Source organism: Ahaetulla prasina, chromosome 4 (assembly GCF_028640845.1).
Source record: "Ahaetulla prasina isolate Xishuangbanna chromosome 4, ASM2864084v1, whole genome shotgun sequence".
Taxonomy (NCBI): Eukaryota; Metazoa; Chordata; class Lepidosauria; order Squamata; family Colubridae; genus Ahaetulla; species Ahaetulla prasina.
In genome coordinates, this window is record NC_080542.1 from 12,638,693 (window position 1) to 12,661,908 (window position 23,216).

At 43.6% G+C, this 23,216-nt stretch overlaps 1 protein-coding gene across 1 annotated transcript; it reads right to left on the reverse strand.

The window, feature by feature from the left end:
- Positions 1-11,705: 11,705 nt before the first annotated feature.
- LOC131197910 (vomeronasal type-2 receptor 26-like) lies at positions 11,706-12,449 on the reverse strand. The gene has a single exon (XM_058182412.1). It carries the CDS (start codon positions 12,447-12,449, stop codon positions 11,706-11,708), a length of 744 nt encoding a protein of 247 aa, XP_058038395.1.
- Positions 12,450-23,216: the final 10,767 nt, after the last annotated feature.

A 23,216-nucleotide genomic window follows, 5' to 3' on the forward strand; every position in this document is an offset into this window, starting at 1 on the left:
TTGGACAGCGCTGGCTCTCCAGCTTTGAAACGAAGATGAGCTCCGCCCCCTAGAGTTGGGAACGACTAGCACGTATGTGCGAGGGGAACCGTAAACATCTCCCTTAGCAATACAAATGTCAGGCTCAGTTGTGGTTGTAAGTTGAGGGCTACCTGTATTTGAATTTAAAGAATAAAAATATTCAGTTCTTCCAGACATTGTCCTCCACGTTTGATAAAAACCAGATATTTGTGCACATTATGCTTAAAAATGTATGAATTGAAATATCAGTGAGGCAGTTAATGACAGGCAGCATAAGCCTTCAGGTTCAAACAACTACGCACTCAGATTCTGTATGTCTTGATTATTCTTACTGAAAGCAATGATATACCGAAGGGAAACACGGATTAATTAAAGCCCACCCTTTATCCTAATTTCTTTACATCTCATTAGTGATACTGATAAAGCATCAAGATGCTTGTTGAAGGGGAAGTCAACTTTGAGATCTTTAGTTATGGCTCCAACCTGTGGGATCTTGAAAAGCTGCAGAATTTCTGCCATGCGTATGGACGTTTCGGGGCTCATCCCTCCAATGATTCCCACAATTTTCTTTTCAGTCCCACAAATATAGTTGGGGACAATTTTATGCAACTTAAAAAGCAGGTCCAGAGTGGTACGATAGGTCATTAGTGCATCCGAGTAGCTGTCGTAGATGTGGAATCCTAGAGTGATGTTGGGCAAGATTTGAGGATCCTTGTTGATCTCTTCCACGGCAAACACTAAAGCCAAGACGTGTTGGTAGAACTTGGTTACCACGCTGCAAATAAAGTAACTTTCTTAAAATGAGAATTGTGATAGGCCACTGAGGAAAAGATGTCCAATGGAAAAAAAACCCCACCGGAAATAAGTTTTGATTTTGCTTTCCTACACTGTCCTTGTATTGCATATATTAGAGATCTAGCTGAATTCTAACAATTTGTCTCTTCAGAATTAAGACTGATATCTTTTATATAAAGTACTGTATTTAATTGTACTCATTAACACAGTGGTTCTCAACCTTTATAGTGTTGCGACCCCTTTAATACAATTCCCCACAATGTGGCGACCCCAACTGTAAAATTATTTTCGTTCATAGGCTTAAGTATTTCCTAAGATTTCATCGCAGTGATAGGCAGCGATCTCAGCGCGCCTCAGCAGCTGCAGAAGGGGAAAAAAAGCGGAAAACTGTTTTTTTTAATTTATTGCGCCTGAAGCCGTCTTGGCTAGCGATCTGAACTGCTTGCGATTGCCTTGAGGACGGAGGCATTAAAGCGGAGACTCCTCCCCTATTAATTTTATTGCGCCTGAAGCCAGATTAGGCTAGCGATTGGGAGTGATTGCAGCTGGCTTGAGAGGGAGACATCAGAGCAAAGATTTCTCTCTTTTTTAATTCAGCGCGCCTGAAGCCAAATTCGGCTAGCGATTTGAAGAGCCTGCAGGTGACTTGTGGAGTCAACCATTGGTGCGCGATTCTTCAACTCGCAAGTATACTTCCCATATTTCTGATGGTCTTAGGCGACCCCTGGCAAATTGTCATTCGACCCCCAAGGGGGTCGTGTCCCACAAGTTGAGAACCACTGCATTAACAGATATTTAAACTGCAATGCCAAAAATGCCCTTTGGAATAATTGGCAAAACCCTGAAAGATTTTATAGAAGGATGACATGAAGACATTTATTTATTTTTATTCATTTATTTATTTTGTCACACAGTATATATAAGCATAAGCCTGAAATAACTATAGAATATATAAGTATATATATAAGCATGAGTATGTAATAACTATATTAATTGGATATAATGAAAGGGAACATTAGGACAGGAAGGGTAGGCACGCTTATGCTCTTATGCACGCCCCTTACAGACCTTTTAGGAATGGGGTGAGGTCAATAGTAGACAGTTTTTGATGAAAGCTTTGGGGTTTTTGGAAAGAGATCACAGATTCAGGTAGTGTATTCCAAGTATTAACAACTGTTACTGAAGTCATATTTTCTGCAATCAAGATTGGAGCGGTTAACATTAAGCTTAAATCTATTGTGTGCTTGTGTATTGTTGCAATTGAAACTGAAGTAGTCTTCGACAGGAAGGACATTGTAATAGATGATTCTATGAGTTAAACATTCCTGTAATATCTGAATAGTTGCCATGTAGAAGAGGTTTACAAAAGAATTCTCATTTTTCCTGCTTTTAGAAAGGAGAGTTTATTGTCATGTAATACTTTTCACGCACCTTTTAGTCCTTAGTAAACCTGTTGTTCAATCCACAATTACAAAAATGTTTCCCTCATAACAATAAGTCACTCCTGCACAAACAGATCAGGAGCATTTGGTGCTGTAAAAGCTAAACGTTCTGCCCTTTGAAATGAAACAAAATTATTGATGAAGTTTATCACTAATTGTTCAGAAGATATGGCCCAAACTCTGAAGAGAAAACAGGTTACTCAGCTGGAAGAAGCAGAATGGGTTGATTTTTCAGTTCAATTTCTTTCTAATTTACTATAGAAATAATCTAAGCTAATCTTGCATAGCTTCTTCTCTGGTAATAGTGTACCGCTAACTAGAGCATACAAAACATTTGCTAGACCAATTCTCAAATAGAAGCTCATCTGTCTGGAACCCACACTGCATATCGGACATTAATACAATTGAGCGAGTCCAGAGATATTTCACGAGAAGAGTCCTCCACTCCTCTGCTCGCAAGAGAATTCCCTAAGCCACCAAATTTCAAATTTTGGGCCTAAGACAATTTAGAACTATGCCACCTTTGGACTGACCTAAGCATAGTACATAAAATTATATGCTACAATGTCTTACCTGTCAATGACTACTTCAGCTTCAACCGCAACAGGACACAAGCACACAATAGATACAAACTTAAGGTAAAACGCTCTAAAACCCGATTGCAGAAAATACGACATCAGTATCAGCCTGGAATGCACTATCTGACTCTGTGGTTTCTTCCCCAAAGCCCCAAAACTTTAACCTTAGAGTGTCTACTGTTGACCTCACCCCATTCCTCTGACTACAACAAAATACCTTATGCCACCAGACTTGAAATCCTAGGTTTACAAAATTTAGAACTCCGCCGTCTTCGACATGACCTGTGTTTAACTCATAGAATCATCTGTTACAATGTCCTTCCTGTTGAAGACTACTTCAGCTTCAATCGCAACAATACACGAGCACACAATAGATTTAAGCTTAATGTGAACCGCTCCAATCTTGATTGCAGAAAATATGACTTCAGGAACAGAGTTGTTAATGCCTGGAATGCACTATCTGACTCTGTGGTCTCTTCCCAAAATCCCCAAAGCTTTAACCAGAAACTATCTACTATTGACCTCACCCCATTCCTAAGAGGTCTGTAAGGGGCGTGCATAAGAGCACAGCGTGCCTACCGTTCCTGTCCTAATGTTCCCTTTAATTGTATCCAATTTGTATAGTTACTATATACTTATGCTTATATATATGCTTATATATTGTATAGTTATTTCATGCTTATGCCTATATATACTGTTGTGACAAATAAATAAATAAAATAAAAAATAAATTCCTAAGGGGCGTGCATAAGCACATCAACCTGCTTACCGTCCCTGTCCTAATTCACACCCCAGTTCATGTACCCATTTATTTGTATCCATTTCATGTATTCATAATTATGTTTATACTTATATCTGTTATCTTATGCATGCTTGACAAAATAAAACAAAAAAATAAATGAGTAGAACAAATTTGTGAGGAAATATGACAGAAGATCTTATTGTCAAAGAAGGTAAAGCTGAAGAACATAGCCGTATGGTTATATATTTATTTTTTTCCTTCTGCACTCCAATTTCTTCTTATTTCTTTCTTAAAGGAAGATAGTGAGTAGGAGAGCACACATTTCTACCCTTCTTGAGAATTTTTCTGTTTCAGCTTTGAATTGCTCTTTCCACGATTGTAAGGTGCCCCATAATCTGTTTGAAGTAGATCAGATGGACCTCCAACTATTACAAAGGATATGTCCATGAAACCTTAGATCTCCAAACCCTACAGTATGTTGAAAGAAGCTCTCTATTTTACACGGATGGAAAGAACAGAGATGGTTTAGATTAAAATCAGGCAAGGGAATGATTTCTTACAATGGGAGGTCAACAGATTCCTCAAAAGGATGTCTCTTGAAATTAATTTCGGGGAACAAGTAATGGATGTGGGACATCAATCCACCAATGAGAAGCTCTCCATCCTGGTACCACTCCTGTGGAATTTTAACGGCTTCCTCTCCAGTGCATTTAAGAAGTTGTACCTTCATGGCCAATTCTGGAATGAGTAAAATGGCAATAATCCCCAACATTCCTGCTCATTTGATCTACCCTGTACTGCTGCTGGCAGAAGCCTTGATTCAAACAGGATGCTACAGACAGTGAAACAGCTGCTTGATATCTGACTTAAGAATACGCCATGCCTCAAAAATTGATGCGTTGTCTTAAGCCTCACCTATGTCTGAATGTCTCGATGCTCAAAATTTGCGAAAGGAAAGTTTATTGTCATGTAATACTTTTCACGCACCTTTTAGTCCTTAGTAAACCTGTTGTTCAATCCACAATTACAAAAATGTTTCCCTCATAACAATAAGTCACTCCTGCACAAACAGATCAGGAGCATTTGGTGCTGTAAAAGCTAAACTTTCTGCCCTTTGAAATGAAACAAAATTATTGATGAAGTTTATCACTAATTGTTCAGAAGATATGGCCCAAACTCTGAAGAGAAAACAGGTTACTCAGCTGGAAGAAGCAGAATGGGTTGATTTTTCAGTTCAATTTCTTTTTAATTTACTATAGAAATAATCTAAGCTAATCTTGCATAGCTTCTTCTCTGGTAATAGTGTACCGCTAACTAGAGCATACAAAACATTTGCTAGACCAATTCTCAAATAGAAGCTCATCTGTCTGGAACCCACACTGCATATCGGACATTAATACAATTGAGCGAGTCCAGAGATATTTCACGAGAAGAGTCCTCCACTCCTCTGCTCGCAAGAGAATTCCCTAAGCCACCAAATTTCAAATTTTGGGCTTAAGACAATTTAGAACTATGCCACCTTTGGACTGACCTAAGCATAGTACATAAAATTATATGCTACAATGTCTTACCTGTCAATGACTACTTCAGCTTCAACCGCAACAGGACACAAGCACACAATAGATACAAACTTAAGGTAAAACGCTCTAAAACCCGATTGCAGAAAATACGACATCAGTATCAGCCTGGAATGCACTATCTGACTCTGTGGTTTCTTCCCCAAAGCCCCAAAACTTTAACCTTAGAGTGTCTACTGTTGACCTCACCCCATTCCTCTGACTACAACAAAATACCTTATGCCACCAGACTTGAAATCCTAGGTTTACAAAATTTAGAACTCCGCCGCCTTCGACATGACCTGTGTTTAACTCATAGAATCATCTGTTACAATGTCCTTCCTGTTGAAGACTACTTCAGCTTCAATCGCAACAATACACGAGCACACAATAGATTTAAGCTTAATGTGAACCGCTCCAATCTTGATTGCAGAAAATATGACTTCAGGAACAGAGTTGTTAATGCCTGGAATGCACTACCTGACTCTGTGGTCTCTTCCCAAAATCCCCAAAGCTTTAACCAGAAACTATCTACTATTGACCTCACCCCATTCCTAAGAGGTCTGTAAGGGGCGTGCATAAGAGCACAGCGTGCCTACCATTCCTGTCCTAATGTTCCCTTTAATTGTATCCAATTCGTATAGTTACTATATACTTATGCTTATATATATGCTTATATACTTATGCTTATATATATGCTTATATATTGTATAGTTATTTCATGCTTATGCCTATATATACTGTTGTGACAAATAAATAAATAAAATAAAAAATAAATTCCTAAGGGGCGTGCATAAGCACATCAACCTGCTTACCGTCCCTGTCCTAATTCACACCCCAGTTCATGTACCCATTTATTTGTATCCATTTCATGTATTCATAATTATGTTTATACTTATATCTGTTATCTTATACATGCTTGACAAAATAAAACAAAAAAATAAATGTAGAACAAATTTGTGAGGAAATATGACAGAAGATCTTATTGTCAAAGAAGGTAAAGCTGAAGAACATAGCTGTATGGTTATATATTTATTTTTTTCCTTCTGCACTCCAATTTCTTCTTATTTCTTTCTTAAAGGAAGATAGTGAGTAGGAGAGCACACATTTCTACCCTTCTTGAGAATTTTTCTGTTTCAGCTTTGAATTGCTCTTTCCACGATTGTAAGGTGCCCCATAATCTGTTTGAAGTAGATCAGATAGACCTCCAACTATTACAAAGGATATGTCCATGAAACCTTAGATCTTCAAACCCCACAGTATGTTGAAGGAAGCTCTCTATTTTACACGGATGGAAAGAACAGAGATGGTTTAGATTAAAATCAGGCAAGGGAATGATTTCTTACAATGGGAGGTCAACAGATTCCTCAAAAGGATGTCTCTTGAAATTAATTTCGGGGAACAAGTAATGGATGTGGGACATCAATCCACCAATGAGAAGCTCTCCATCCTGGTACCACTCCTGTGGAATTTTAACGGCTTCCTCTCCAGTGCATTTAAGAAGTTGTACCTTCATGGCCAATTCTGGAATGAGTAAAATGGCAATAATCCCCAACATTCCTGCTCATTTGATCTACCCTGTACTGCTGCTGGCAGAAGCCTTGATTCAAACAGGATGCTACAGACAGTGAAACAGCTGCTTGATATCTGACTTAAGAATACGCCATGCCTCAAAAATTGATGCGTTGTCTTAAGCCTCACCTATGTCTGAATGTCTCGATGCTCAAAATTTGCGAAAGGAGAGAGTTGCCCCCAACTCTAACGCTGTGCCTAATTTTTCACTGTTTCTTAACTCGCATGTTAAAGGACCAGCAGAAGACGTTGGCCACCATAGTATTTTCTCTTGGTCACCCCAGTTCTGAGTGTCATTTGCCTTACACAAATTCTTCCAATACGGTTGTCCTGTCGAATCAGTGAGCTAGCATATTGGTGTGAAGTCCTATATCTCACGGATATGAAACAATGGAGTTGGTCTAATTTATTGAAATCAAAGAGAAATCAATCCGCTGCTGAATTGGCTTGGCACTGGCTGATCCCCAGTTTAAAAATATAAGCACAAAAGCCACAAAAGAACCCAATTGATGGCATCAGTTTTCTTATTGACCTTGTAATGTTGTTACAATGGCCCTCAGCAGGGAACAATATCTTGGAGATATAGGTCTGGGATTTGCCTGATAATTAATTCAGAAGCATCTTGAGAGCCACTGGAGGATAGACTTGGTGGTTTAATCATAGTGATAACTAGAGGTACGGCAGCTTTGCTCATTGAAATGCTGAAAGCAAACATATTTGTGAGATGCCACAGGAAGAGTTTTCCACGTGTTCTGATGGGAAGGTTTGAGGAGCTGATCTTGAGGTCTATAATTGCGCAGAGGGACTTGAGGAATCAAAGAAGAAGAGCAGAAAGATCAAAGTTTTCTGCTCTGGTTGACATACAGCAGCAGACAGAATTAGTCTTGCCTGCACCTTTAATAAGCCAACCTATTTTGGAATTGTTTTTAAATCCCTCTTAAGTATCTATTTGCATCCTTTGGTCAGCAGATGCCACGAGATAGAAAAGATCTACCAAGGTGGGAAGTCATAATTGTCAACTCGCAAAGCATCCCTGGCCGGCTTTCGAGTTGCCATAGGCCAGGGAGGATGGGAAACTGGCAAAATGGCATGGCAGCCAAAGACAGATGCACATTCCACGCTTATCTCTCTCAAGGCGGTATCCCAGGGTTACCTACAGCAGCCAGAGGGGAGTGATCTCTACAACCCGCAAAATTGTTCCTTTGGCGAATGTGATTGATGACACACCCTGGGGATGGGGGAAGGGAGGAAACAGGGTCATAACTGGAGTGTAAGTTCCGTAGGTCAGAGCTGGCTTCACTTGGGAACATGCCGACATGAAGCTCCTAATAAATAACTGGATTTCTTTTGAAGCTTGATGATATAATGGGATCCAAAGTTCTTGACAAGAGAGGATGTAATTAGATGGAAAGGGAGTCTAGACGCATCTCCCCCAAACTTCGAAGAAGTCAAATGGCTTCTTTCAGAAGAGAATGTGTGGAACAAGGCAGAACCGTTTGCATCTTCTCAGAAGGATGATGTTACTGGAAGAGCAATCTTCCCATTCTTTTGTCAGGATTCAACCTGATAATTAGGAATGGAAATACAAAGGCCTGGTCCAACCTATTCTGATATATTTAGATGGTTCCAAGCAATGAGGGAATTCAATTTTTTTTTACTACCAGTTCTGCGGGAGTGGCTTGGTGGGCGTGGTGTGGCTTGGTGGGAAAGGCAGGGGAAGGATACTACAAAATCTCCATTCTCACCCCACTCCAGGGGAAAGTTACTGCAAAATCTCCATTCCCACCCCACTCCTGGGGGGGGGAGAATACTTCAAAATCTCCATTCCCATCCTACTCCAGGGAAAGGATAATGCAAAATATCATTCCCACCCCACTCTGGGGCCGGCCAGAGGTGGTATTTGCCGGTTCTCCGAACGACTCAAAATTTCCGCTACCGGTTCTCCAGAACCTGTCAGAACCTGCTGAATTTCACCTCTGAGATGTCCCCTGTATATATGAACTGCTGTGGTCCAGAAAACTGTTTGTATTCATTTCTCTGAAAGATATATGGACAGTATGATCTAGCACAGGGGTGTCAAACTCAATTTCATTGAGGGCTGCATCAGAGCTGTGGTTGACCTAGGGAGGCCGGCCAGGCATGGCCAACTGGCTAGGTGTTGTGCCTTGCCCGCCCTCCTCTCCTCAGCCAGGCCCCTCCCATCTCCTGCTATCTAAGCCAGAGACTGATAGTGATGAAGAATTGCCTGGCATGCCTCCAGCCCCCAGCCCTGGCACCATGCCCGGACAGAATGAGCAAAAAAACCTCCCTCCTACAGCGTGTGAGCAAGAAGCCAGCCACGAGCTAGAATTGCCGGCAGCTGAGCAGGAGGACAAAATGTGGACAGATCCCCACTTCCGGAGAATGGAGAGGCGACATCAGCAAAAGGAAGGGAGGGGCAGGCCTGGATAAGTGCTGAGTCATGGAGCCACACCCCATGGCCTATATAAAGGATCTGGTTTTTGGCATTCCTTGAGTCAGGCAAAATCTCATCTGGTTGCTGAAGTCACACCTTGGATTCCTGCCTGCCCTGAGAACTCTGACAGGAATTTGGCAAAGCTGCAGAGGCTTCGTGGCCACGCTTGATACAGACTTCCCAGACGCGGCCGTCAGAGGAGGAATGGGACACGACACTAGGTGTGGCCAACTGAGTATGCGTGCCCAGCTTGATGCCACTCCCCAAACTGCTGGCATGTTTCCTCTTCGCATTGGGTAGACTAGTCCGAAGCCACTCTGGCCCAATGTTTCCTCTTCGCATTTGGGTACACCAGGCTGAAGCCATACTAGCCCAATGTTTCATCTTTGTATTGGGTAGACCGGGCTGAAGTTATGCGGGCCAGCCCCTTACATTTTCCAGGATGGCCCTACAGGCCGGATCCAACCACATTGTGGGCCAAATCCGGCCTGCGGTCATTGAGTTTGACACCCCTGATCTAGCAGGAATAAATAAATAATATCACAGTCACATGGATGAGTTTCTCTAAAATATTCCAACATCATGTATAATATTCATTGTTTCTGCCTTTTTTTGTATTCTGCCTTTACCAAAGGTATATAAACCAGGGTATGCTTCTGTTCTTAATTTCTCAGCAAACTAGTAATATTCTGAATATATATGGTATTATGTAAGGGACGTGGTGGCTCAGGGGCTAGGACGTTGAGCTTGTCGATCGAAAGGTCGGCAGCTCAGCGGTTCGAATCCCTAGTGCTGCTATTTAACGGGGTGAGCTCCTGTTATTTGTCCAGCTTCTGCCAACCTAGCAGTTTCGAAAGCACGTAAAAATGCAAGTAGAAGAAATAGGGACCACCTTTGGTGGGAAGGTAACAGCGTTCCGTGCGCCTTTGGCGTTGAGTCATGCCGGCCACATGACCATGGAGACGTCTTCGGACAGCGCTGGCTCTTCGGCTTTGAAACGGAGATGAGCACCGCCCCCTAGAGTCGGCAACGACTAGCACATATGTGCGAGGGGAACCTTTACCTTATAATATATAATATACCTTATACAGTATTATGGTTTGTATGCAAGCAAACAAAATCAGTTTGTATCTTCAAACCGATTTGATTGCTTTACCTGAAATCGGTGTTGGTCACAATACTATCCTATCTCCTCCTTTTCTAATTCATCCAGCAAAACCACAAAAAAGCAAGGCTTGCATTTGGAAATACTTGATTTCACCTACAACAGAGAAATATTTCTTTCTTATATTAAAAGATCCCTGCCATTAAGAGCTGTCCATTAACAGAATTCCTCAAAAGTACCATACAGCGGGCAACCTTCCTGGATTGAGTTGGGGGTCAGGCAAAGAATTCGGTGGTGGATATATTATCAGTTTTGGAGGAAAAACCCAATTAGTTAATAGTTTTTAAGATGACGGAAAAATCACTCGACAAGCTAATGAATCTTGAGGTTTGTTCACAGCAGGGGTGAAATGCTGCCGGTTCGGCCTGATTCGGCCGAACCGGTAACAATGACGGCCACTGGTTCGGAGAACTGGTAGCGATGGCAGCTCGAGGCTCCACCCATCTGCCCAGTCGTTGTTACTTCCTGGTTTTGACCAGGAAGTAACCTGTTTTTTAAACGCACATGCAGAGGGTCGGCGTGCACACGTGACGCACACACGCACTTCCGAACCTGTAGGGAAAGTAAGTAGATTTCACCCCTGGTTCACAATCTGTTCTTTCTACAGTCTATCTTGATAGTGGCCCAGTTCTTTTCTTACTCCGAGAATTGATATATGAAACATTGAAAACTCTCTCCAGAAAACCCCAACTGAATCATATAGAAAATTGCTTGCCTGAAAATATGAAAATACTTCTCTCACCAAATAAGGACCACCATCCATGGTGCAAGAAAGTCAAATTTATTCAGATTTTACTAGCTACATGGATACTATGCCACCTAACAGATTTACTTTTGAGTTTGGACAGAAAAATTCAATGTGGCTCTGTAAAAGATTACTTATACATGAGAGAGATAATACAGTATGTACCAGGGGTGAAATCTACTTATCTTCCCTACCGGTTCGGAAGTGCGTGTGTCATGTGTGATTTTGAACCCCCTGTACATGCGCAAAGCCTTCTGCGCACGCGCAGAAGGTCAAAGACAGGTTACTTCCTGATTAGAATCAGGAAGTAACAATGTCTGGGTAGGTGGGCGGAGCCTTGTGCTGCTGCCACTACCGGTTCTCCAAACCATGTGCTGCCGCCACTATCAGTTTGGCTGAATCGGTCCGAACTGGTAGCATTTCACCTCTGGTATGCACACATCCAATTAGTTGCTTGTAAAAATTAGATCTTGTTCTTTTTTTCTGTTTTTATGTGTTAATTGCTCCCTAGTGTTGAGTTCAGGCCTCAGTATAATCACATATATTTTGGGGATGAAGATGCACCCCAGTAAACCAACACCGGAAGACAGGATAGAGAAGATCTCCACAGCCACCATGTACTTCCCTTTGGTGCTCAGGTAGGTGGGAGAAAGGTCAGCCAAACATTGCAGAAGACCAACATGCTGAAAGTGATGAACTTGGCTTCATTGAAACTGTCTGGTAACTTCCTGGCTAAAAAAGCCACAGTGAAGCTGAGAAGAGCCAAGAGGCCCATGTAGCTCAAGACGCAGTAAAACATGATGATGGAGCCTTCATGACATTCGACTATCATTTCTCCATAGAGTGTCTCCATGTCTAAACGTGGAAATGGGGGAGATGTACTCAGCCAGATGGCACAAATAGTTACTTGAATGAAGGAGCAGAACCAGATAATAGAATAGGCCAACTTTTGCCCCATCCATTTGTGGAATAGGCTTCCTGGCGTTGATGCTAGGAATGCTACAATGACTGTGATGGTTTTGGCCAATATAGAAGAGATCGCAACAGAGAAGATGATGCCAAAATTTGTTTGTCGGAAGAGGCAGGTCATCCTATTGGGCTGTCCAATGAACAGAAATGAGCAGAGGAAACAGAGAAAGAGTGAGACGAGTAGAAGGTAGGTGAGGTTGCGATTGTTGGCTTTGACAATGGGAGTGTCCCGTTGCTTAATGAAGATTATAAACACCAAAGCTGTAAGTAGGGAAAAAAGAAGAGACAGGGACACCAAAGCAATGCTCAATGGCTGTTCAAAGGAGAGGAAATTCAGGGTCTTTGGAATACAGTCATCGTGAGCTTGGTTTGGAAACTGATCCTCTGGACAACTGTCACAGTTCTCCATGTCTAAAAAGAAAAAAAGAGTTTCTGAACAGATGTAAACTTTTCAGAAGTTTCAGAATTTTTTTTGTGGATTTACCTGCGATGTAAGTTTTTTCTATATCCTGTTGTAACTCTCTATTCAACCTAGATGAGCCATGGTGGCGCAGTGGTTAGAGTGTAGTACTGCAGGCTACTTCTGTAGTTGGTAGTTCAAATCTCACCAGGCTCAAGGTTGACTCAGCCTTGAATGGTGGGCGTGGCCATCTTGATGTTACTCGTGTCAGGGGCACCTATGGTGGCCAAGTGCTAAGGCAGGACTTTCCTGAGACCCTCCCTCCCTGTCATTATAATCTCCTCCCTCCCTCCCTCCCTCTCTCCCTCCCTTCCTTCTCTTTTTTCCCTTCCCTCTTCCCTCTTCATTCTTCTTTCTGCTTTTTTTGTTTTGCTTTTAGTTTGTTTTTTTTGTGGCTCCAGCCCCTGGACCTGGCCCCATGCCTGAAAGTGACTCCGAGAGTGAGGGGGAAGGGCCGGTAAGGCTTACCTCAGAAGCACCGATTCTTTTGGCCTGGCTCCAGGAGCCAAAACCAGGCCAGTCGGAGGACATAATGAGGCCGACATCCCCTGATTCCTCCCTTCCTCAGGCTACACCTTCAGATGTAGCTGATAATCATATTAATCAAGCCTGGATCGACCCGCGCTTCAGAAGATTAGAGAGGCGGCATCATCAAAGGGAAGGGTGGGGCAGGAGCCCCACCCCACAGGATATATAAGGAGCTTTGGGACTGCTCTCAGTTCCACGGGAAGCAAATTAGCTGAACCGTGTTGAAGTGAGCTGAAATCTTAATCTTTTTGAACTTTTTGGCAGGCAGCTGCGTTTTCCCGGCCAGGACTGATAGGAGCCATGAACCCACTGGCTGTAGGCCAACTCATTACTCCAAAGTGAGGACGGAGACAAAACAGTTTTGCTAGCCCTCTGCCAATGAATACAGAGCTTGGGGGTTGCACATGGCCCCTCTGATCCTGTTTGCAGCCTGGACAGCCTTCTGCAGTCCTCTGCCAGAAAAAATGGAGCCACCACAGGCTGGCACTTTGCTGTTTGTGGGGCGGCCCCACGGGCCAGGTCTAAGCACCCCATGGGCCAAATCCGGCCCACGGGCCATGAGCTTGACACTGCTGCGCTAGAGGATAGGAGAATAGGAATTGTACTACTGCATTACTGTTTCCTTTATGCAATGTGCCCATCATATGAATGAGATTGGATTGGATAGATTAGATAGAGAGATGGGGTAGAGCTGGGGCCCCCAACACCCCGGCTGTGGTCCACTTGCATGGAACTGTGCCATGCAAGATGTGGGTGAGCAAAGGAGGAAAAGGAAAATGAAGAGACATAAGCAGGGGTGAAATGCTACCGGTTTAGCCCGGTTCGACCGAACCGGTAGTGATGGCGGTACAAGGCTCAGCCCACCCATCCAGTTGTCGTTACTTCCCGGTTTTAACCAGGAAGTAACCTGTTTTTTACCTCCTGCACAAGTGCAGAAGGGTTTGCGCATGTGCAGAGGGTCCGCGCACATGCACTTCCAAACTGGTAAGGAAGGTAAGTAGATTTCACCCCAGGACGTGGCTGCTGCTTGCAAAAATGGAGTTGCACATGCTCAGGCCATTGACATAGAACAAAGGTTGGACATCACTGGTGTCTCTTTGTTTTCCTCCTTTGTGATACATCAATATAGCAAGCAATAACATTGAAGAGATTCTTGTTAACTGGGATACAAGCTTGGTTCCATTGGGATGCCATGAATCTTACCCATTTGTCCGGATATCATCTTTTCTGGACACGGAGCACAAGCGTAGCAGCAAAATTTCTGCCCTTCGATCTTGTTCTTTCTTTTTCCAAGAGGACATGGGTCATTACATAAGGAGGGAGGTGGTAGCTATCCCCAAAGAAGCAAAAAAGAGGTCAATATTTTTGGGGTTTTATTTTGTCTTACAGTCATTGTAGAAGAACAAGACTGTTGATAGGCAATCCTGACATGACAACTCAACCTCCAAAAGGTTGAAAGGGAGCCAGGAACATAACCGAAGCTGCATTTGATTTGTATTTTATTTAACTGAAGTTTAGCTAATGAAATACAGCCCACATTTATATGTAAATGTGGATTATTTTCCCTATTGTTCCCCAGTCAAGGCTCTGGTTACTATCTTTAAACCCAAGAAGACATAAAGTCTGGTTACAACCCGTCCCACATCGTATCTGTCTGGTTGCAACATTCTCATAGGGTTGGCACGCTTCAGGTCCCATCAATTAAACAATACCACTTATAGGGACCCTGGAAGGGGTCTTTTGTTGAAGAGAAGCTGCTCTCTTGAATGAGGCACCTTCCAAATCCACCCTATTTTTGTTTCAACGGTCGCTGAAGAGATGGTGTTATCCCAGGCCTTTGGTAAAGATGATCAATAGACCCTTTCTTTCTTTCGTTTGTTTCCATGCGCAGCATTTTCTCAACATCTCTGTTCTCTTGACTTGTTTTGGTGTGTCTTTGTATTGTTTCTTGTTTTAAATATTTTTAACAATTTACAAACTCCAAGAGTGACAGACTGTCTGTCCGTCCATGCACCATGCACCATGCACCATGCACCATGCACCATGCACCATGCACCATCCATCCAACCATCCATTGATTCATCCATCTCTCTATCTCGCTGTCTATCTTTCTCTAATCTGACTGTCACTCTGTCTCTAAAATCTCTCTCTCATCTATCTATCTATCTATCTATCTATCTATCTATCTATCTATCTATCTATCTATCCATCTATTATCTATCTATCTATCTATCTATCTATCTATCTATCTATCTATCCATCCATCCACCTATCATCTATCTATCATCTTTCTTTCTTTTCCAAGAGGACATGGGTCATTACATAAGGAGGGAGGTGGTAGCTATCCCCAAAGAAGCAAAAAAGAGGTCAATATTTTTGGGGTTTTATTTTGTCTTACAGTCATTGTAGAAGAACAAGACTGTTGATAGGCAATCCTGACATGACAACTCAACCTCAAAAGGTTGAAAGGAGCCAGGAACATAACGAAGCTGCATTTGATTTGTATTTTATTTAACTGAAGTTTAGCTAATGAAATGCAGCCCACATTTATATGTAAATGTGGATTATTTTCCCTATTGTTCCCCAGTCAAGGCTCTGGTTACTATCTTTAAACCCAAGAAGACATAAAGTCTGGTTACAACCCGTCCACATCGTATCTGTCTGGTTGCAACATTCTCATAGGTTGGCACGCTTCAGGTCCCATCAATTAAACAATACCACTTATAGGGACCCTGGAAGGGTCTTTTGTTGAAGAAGCTGCTCTCTTGAATGAGGCACCTTCCAAATCCACCCTATTTTTGTTTCAGCGGTCGCTGAAGAGATGGTGTTATCCCAGGCCTTTGGTAAAGATGATCAATAGACCCTTTCTTTCTTTTCCAAGAGGACATGGGTCATTACATAAGGAGGAGGTGGTAGCTATCCCCAAAGAAGCAAAAAGAGGTCAATATTTTTGGGGTTTTATTTTGTCTTACAGTCATTGTAGAAGAACAAGACTGTTGATAGGCAATCCTGACATGACAACTCAACCTCCAAAAGGTTGAAAGGGAGCCAGGAACATAACCGAAGCTGCATTTGATTTGTATTTTATTTAACTGAAGTTTAGCTAATGAAATGCAGCCCACATTTATATGTAAATGTGGATTATTTTCCTATTGTTCCCCAGTCAAGGCTCTGGTTACTATCTTTAAACCATGCACCATGCACCATGCACCATGCACCATGCACCATGCACCATCCATCCAACCATCCATTGATTCATCCATCTCTCTATCTCGCTGTCTATCTTTCTCTAATCTGACTGTCACTCTGTCTCTAAAATCTCTCTCTCATCTATCTATCATCTATCTATCTATCTATCTATCTATCTATCTATCTATCTATCTATCTATCTATCTATCATCCATCTATCTATCTAGGCGGCTGCTGGCAAGAGCAACCTAACGCTGGCCACCGCTCTGGGCGAAGCCAGAGCACATGAAATGTCACCCAAGCGGCGGAGACACTGCAAAGCCTGTCCCACCAAAGGCGGCGCCAAGGCAACCCCGGTGCACCAGGAGGAGGTTCAGACCGAATCCGGCGGTGAAGATGAGGAAGGGTCTGCCGAACCGAGAAAGCGCGACAAAGGGACGAGATGAATGCGGAAGCTGCGGTGGTCAACACCAGCGCCAACGCTGCAAGTTTAAGGGCGCCGACCTGCGGTGTGGAAAAAAGGGCACCTAGCTCAAGTTTGTCGAGCGGCCCAACCTTCCGCCGAAAATTCAAATCGGCCAATCAGGCCGGAATCGGCAAGGCGACCCGCGATTGGCTCAAACAAAAAGCGCGGTTCAACCAAACAACTGTGGTCATAGGCGGCGCCGACCAGTGGAGAAGAAGATCTTCACCAAGCCAAAAATAGAGAGTACGGTGCGGCTTGAAGTAGACACGGGATCAGCGATCACCATCATGTCCTGGGACACTTTGGCGAAGTCGCTGCCGTCGTCATGGCGCCACCTGCAAGCACAAGCGGCTACGAGTCCACGACTACCAGGGAATCGCATCCCTGTTCGAGGACCACCTCCGTCCGAGTCGGTCGGTCCACACAAGAAGACCCTGCCCATCACGATCGTCGAAGGAACTCTGCCCAGTCTGTTGGGACTAGACTGGTTTCGTGCCCTGGGCATGGGAGTGACTGGCATCTACAGAAGTGACTGTAACCTGAAAGACATTCTCTTTAACGAGTTGAAGATGTCTTCAAGGACTGCCTGGGCAAGTACAAGGGACCCCTATTTCCTTCAACTTAGACCCCCAGGTAGCCCCCATTAGGCTTAAGGCGAGGAGAGTCCCTTTTGCCCTAAAACCAAAAATCGATAAGGAGCTGGACAAGCTCATAAATCAGGGGATTTTGGTGCCAGTCGATCACGCAAAGTGGGAGGCATCGTCACCCCAATAAAACCAGGACGGGTCAATTAGAATTTGCGCTGACTACAAGGCGGCCTTAACAAAGCCTTACAGAAAAGCGCTTACCCGGTTCCGTGGTGCAACACTTATTGCACTCTTTGGGGCAAGGCAAGTCTTTGCAAAGTTAGACTTGGCCCAAGCCTACCAACAACTGCCCGTGAGCGCCCACAGCCGAAGCCCAAGCGATTGTAACTCACAGGGGGCCTTCAAGTGCACCCGATTGCAATTTGGGGTTAGTGGCACCAGGGCTGTTCCAAAACCTAATGGAACGACTACTGCAGGGGCTCCCAGGGTAGTTCCCTACTTGATGATGTCCTAATTTCAGGGAAAACATGGAGGAATTGGGGAGGCGGTTAAGAAAGGTTTTGGGCATTTTCGGACAGCGGATTAAAAGTCAAGGCAAACAAATGCCAGATAGGGGTCGAATCGTCGATTTCTTGGGCTACGGATAGACAAGAAAATTCACCCTACTGAGAGCAAGGTTAAGGCAATTAGGAAGGCTCCAGCGCCCAAAAACAAAGCAGAGCTGCAGGCATTCCTGGGGCTGGTGAATTTTCTGTGGTCTTTTAAAGAACAAAGCAACCGTTCTTGGAACCGCTGCATAGGCTCTTAGGAAAAATACTGTTTGGTCTTGGGGAAAGTCGGAAAATAGGGCTTTTGAAGCAGTAAAGAACCTGCTCTCAAGTGATAGCCTGCTCATCAATACCACAACTCATTACCCCTAGTGTTGGTTTGCGATGCCTTCCCTTATGGGGTGGGGCTGTACTCAGCCATAGACTCAAACGGCACAGAAGCCCCTATAGCGTTTTACTCTAGAACGATGTCCTCCCAGAGAGAAACTACAGCCAGCTAGATAAAGAAGCACTAGCCATTGTGTCAGGGGTTAAAAAATTCCACGAATATGTCTTCGGGCGGAATTTTGAAATCGTGACTGACCACAGACCGCTACTAGGGATACTGGCTGGCGACCGCCCAACGCCTGTGGCACTTTCGCCACGACTGACCCGTTGGACTATATTCTAGCCGCTTATTCGTACAAGCTGCAGCATCGACCAGGAAAAGAAGTGGGGCATGCGGACGCGTTAAGCGATGCCCACTCCCAGGGGCGACCGAAGACCCCACTCCGGGGGCGCCCATCCTACTTATTGACTCTTTGGACTCTGGCCCAGTCACATCTAAGGAAGTGGCTCGGGCATCATACCGGGACATTGTGTTAAGGACTGTACTCGGTTGGGTACAGAGGGTGGCCGCTCTTGGCGAGCAGTTCAAGAATTTGTTAAAAAACGAGATGAGCTCTCGGCTCAAGGGGGTTGCCTGTTATGGGGTGATCGTGTAATAATTCCTGATAAATTAAGGGGAAAGGTATTGGACCTCCTCCACGAGGGTCACCCAGGGATCGTAAGGATGAAGGGGTTAGCTAGAAGCTATGTGTGGTGGCCACTCATGGACGCAGAGATTGCTGAGAGGGTAGGGAAATGCCAGGCTTGCCAAGAGTCCAGACCCCTACCCCCAACGGCCCCAGTCAGAGAATGGGAAAAGCCCCAAGGGCCCTGGTCAAGAATCCACATTGATTTTGCCGGCCCTTTCCACGGCCAAACGTTCCTAGTGGTTGTTGATGCATTCTCTAAATGGTTGGAGATCATACTCATGAAATCCACTACGGCCGAAGCAGTAATGCCAGCCCTGCGCCATCTATTCGCAACTCACGGGTTGCCGGACACTCTGGTGTCCGACAATGGGCCTCAATTCACGGCAGCCCAGTTTGAAGAATACCTGGCAGAGGAGGGCATCCGACATGCCCTCTCTGCGCCTTTCCACCTTGCGTCGAATGGCCTTGCAGGCGTTCCGTCCGGGCGCTAAGGAGGCATTGTCAGGCTCAAGCCAGGTGACTGGCAAACAAAGATAGACTTTTCCTAGCCGTCCAGCACAGAACCCCAAGCACGGCCACGGGAAAAGCCCAGCGAATTACTAATGGGACGGAAACTCCGATGCCCACTTGACCGTTTGAATCCCATTACACACCAGAGGGTTACAAGGGGAACTAGAAAAGACAAGGAAATGAGCATAGGCGACCGGGTGTGGGCGAAACTATGGGGACGGCCCTAGTTGGTTTGCAGGACAAATAATAAAGATAACCGGCCCAAAATCGTACGTGGTAGAGCTACCAGACAACCGAGTGTGGAGGCGCCACATATATCAAATAAGGAAACAAATAACTGATCAAACCGTACCAAATGAAACAGATCATGACCAATACCAATTTAAATTCACAGCTGACAATGACCCGGGAGGCGCAAGACTTAGCTGAGGTCCCAGAGTTCCAGCGACGCCATCAGGTTCGAGGAAACAGCAGGGACAATTTCCAAAATAATCCAAGGCGGATGGCCAAGAAAAAGTCGGCCAATAATCCGGAGCCCGTTGGCTCAGAGAGAGAGCTGGGAGGAGAAAACAGCCCCTCCAACCAGCTCAAAACACCACCCAGAACTGAACCGCGCAGGTCAGAAAGAACTAGGAGACGCCCAGGTTATTTGCGTGACTACGTCGAAAAATAACATGTAAATAAATATGTAAATAGAGGCAAAGTGTTTTCTGGGAGGGGAGGAGTGTTATGTATTCAGGTTTGTACCTTTAAATATTTGAGCGGGAAATCAGCACGTTGCTGATTGGACGAAGCCTCCAGTAGAACTGTATAAAAGGAGAGGTTTTTCTCCCAGCCAGTTGCTGGGTTCACCCTATATTAAAGAGCTGTTGTCACTACCCTGGTCTCCAGCCTCGTTACTTCCCGAACTTAACAACAACAGAGTTGGAAGGCGCCTCGCCATCCTCTTCTCATACCTCTCCTCCCAGCCACTCCTCACCTGCCCGCCAACCTGGGCTCCTTAGGGCCCCAACAGGAAGCAGTTGTGGAGCTAAGCAGCCACCATGAGAAAGAGTTGGCAAAACAGCTGGCTCAGTTCAAATTGGATCTGAATGAGAAGGAGGCTCAGCAGAAGCACCTCACTGAAGACTACGAGCATAGGCTTTTGAAGCAAAGGGAAGACCTGTGGGAGGCCAGGTACAGGCAACTGGAGGCTCAGTGGGCTGAGATGGTCAGCCAGTTCCAGGCCATGATGCAGTCTCACTGGAACAAGGCCCTCTTCCCTTTGCCATCAGCGTTGCTTCCCTCCAGCCTTCACCAAAGCCCTGTAGCAGGAGGCTGAAGCAGACCCCAAGTCAGAATTTCCCCCCCACTCCGACCCGTAGGAAAAGACCCCGAAGAGGGAGACTCTCTGCAGCAACACAAATGTTCATTGCAGTATCTGTCCCAGGGGCTATAGTTTTATGACTTCTGACTTAGTACAATATTAAAAAATGCAAATATTTTTTCGCGGACCACCGTTGGTGACCGCTGCTTTAACAGATATTTAAACACATAACTCAAAAAGGGTTCATTGGATAACTGAAGAGATAAGTGGGTATAATGTAGACTTGAAACCAGAGACATTCTTACTTGGAGATAGTAACCAGAACTCACAGCAAAGATATTCAGTATTTGTTATTACACATAATTCCGGCGGCAAGGGTTGCCTGTGGACAGTTTTGGAAAAATGAAAAGGTACCAACAGAGGAAGAAATAATCAAGAAAATTCTGGACTGTGCAGAGATGGATAAATTAATGAAAGAAATAAAGGAAAAGGAAGAGACAGAATACTATCAAGTATGGACCAAATGGTACGAGTGGTTGGAGAATAGGAAAAATAAATAGAAATAAAGGATGAAGAAGAGAAGATAACAAATGTGTAAAATATTGTGAATAAAGAAAACTAAATATAAAGGGACGATAAAAACAAAGATAATAAAAAGGAAGGGAAAAGGGGAATATAGAAAGCAGAAAGTAGATGGAATGAAACTGTCATGTAGAAAGAAAACACATATTATGTGTTTGTTATGTATGTTTGTGTTGTGTTGTAATAAAATCAATAAAAACTTTTTTAAAAAAAACCCAAACCTCCAAAAAGAATGTGATGGATAATGTTAAAGGACATGATTGAATGAAAAAGTAAAGCATTCCCTTGGAATAATTGGAGGAATCATGAAAGACTTTAGAGAAGAAAGACAGGATAACATTCTAGAAATATCGGTGTAGTTTTCACATGGAAGAGATCTATAGAAGAAATCCTATTTTTCCTGCCCTTAAAAAGGAGAGACTATATTCATATTAACGTTTCCATGCAAGTTTGGGTCCTTCATTCAGTTCCATAATGCCAAAAAAAAAAAAAAAGAGAGAGAGAGCATTTCCTGCCTGAGCAGTGGTTGGACTAGAAGACCTCCAAGGTACCTTCCCACTCTGTGATTTTGCGATTCTGTTAAAACATTCATCTTATAATGAAAACAATTCCTGTACAATCTTGATTGCAGAAAATATGACTTCAGCAACAGAGTTGTTAATGCTTGGAATGCACTACCTGACTCTGTGGTCTCTTCCCAAAATCCCCAAAGCTTTAACCAAAGACTATTTACTATTGACCTCACCCCATTCCTAAGAGATCTGTAAGGGGCGTGCATAAGAGCAACAGCGTGTCTACCATTCCTGTCCCAATGTTCCCTGTGATTGTATCCAATTCGTATGGTTATTTCATGCTTATACTTATATATACTGTTGTGTTTGACAAATAAATAAATAAAATAAATGATCAGCTCAAACGTGTTCAGTGTTGTTAAAAAACCAATCATTTTGCTCCTTGATATGAAAACGAAATAAGGGACAGTAGGAAGCATTACATACCCCAGAAGAAGAAAAAATAATTGCTACCAACCTGCCTTCCATTGAGGATCTGTATACTGCACGAGTCAAGAAGAGGGCCGTGAAAATATTTACAGATCCCTCACATCCAGGACATAAACTGTTTCAACTCCTACCCTCAAAACGACACTATAGAGCACTGCACACCAGAACAACTAGATACAAGAACAGTTTTTTCCCGAAGGCCATCACTCTGCTAAACAAATAATTCCCTCAACACTGTCAAACTATTTACTGAATCTGCACTACTATTAATCTTCTCATCGTTCCCATCACCAATCTCTTTCCACTTATGACTGTATGACTATAACTTTGTTGCTGGCAATCCTTATGATTTATATTGATATACTGACCATCATTTGTGTTGTAAATGTTGTACCTTGATGAAGATATCTTTTCTTTTATGTACACTGAGAGCATCTGCACCAAGACAAATTCCTTGTGTGTCCAATCACATTTGGCCAATAAAAAATTCTATTCTATTCTATTCTATTCTATTCTCATTCTCATTCTCATTCTCATTCTCATTCTCATTCTCATTCTCATTCTCATTCTCATTCTCTTCTCTTCTCTTCTCTTCTCTTCTCTTCTCTTCTCTTCTCTTCTAAGAAATCTCTGAAGATAAAACAGATTATTGAGTTGGAAGAAACAGAACGGGTTCATTTCAGGGGTGAAATGCTCCTGGTTCGGATCGGATCAGCCAATCCGGTAGCGATGGCGGCGGGTGGTTCAGAGAACCAGTAGCAAAAATCCCTGGTCCCCCCACCCATTCCCACCCAAAAGCCTGGTCACCCGGTTGCCCGGTTGCCTGCTTGCTGCTGCTTTCTGGCTCACTCGCTTTTCCCGCCGGAATGGTAGGAATAGGTTGTAAAAATTTTATTTTGTCAATCACATACAAGATAACAGTTAAAGGATAAACATAATTTGGATACATGAAAAGAGTAAGTAAAAAAAAGGAGCGTTAGGAC

Bases quoted from the DNA above. Each gene is read 5' to 3' on its own strand.
- LOC131197910 (XM_058182412.1), bottom strand. From the start codon at position 12,449: ATGGAGAACTGTGACAGTTGTCCAGAGGATCAGTTTCCAAACCAAGCT.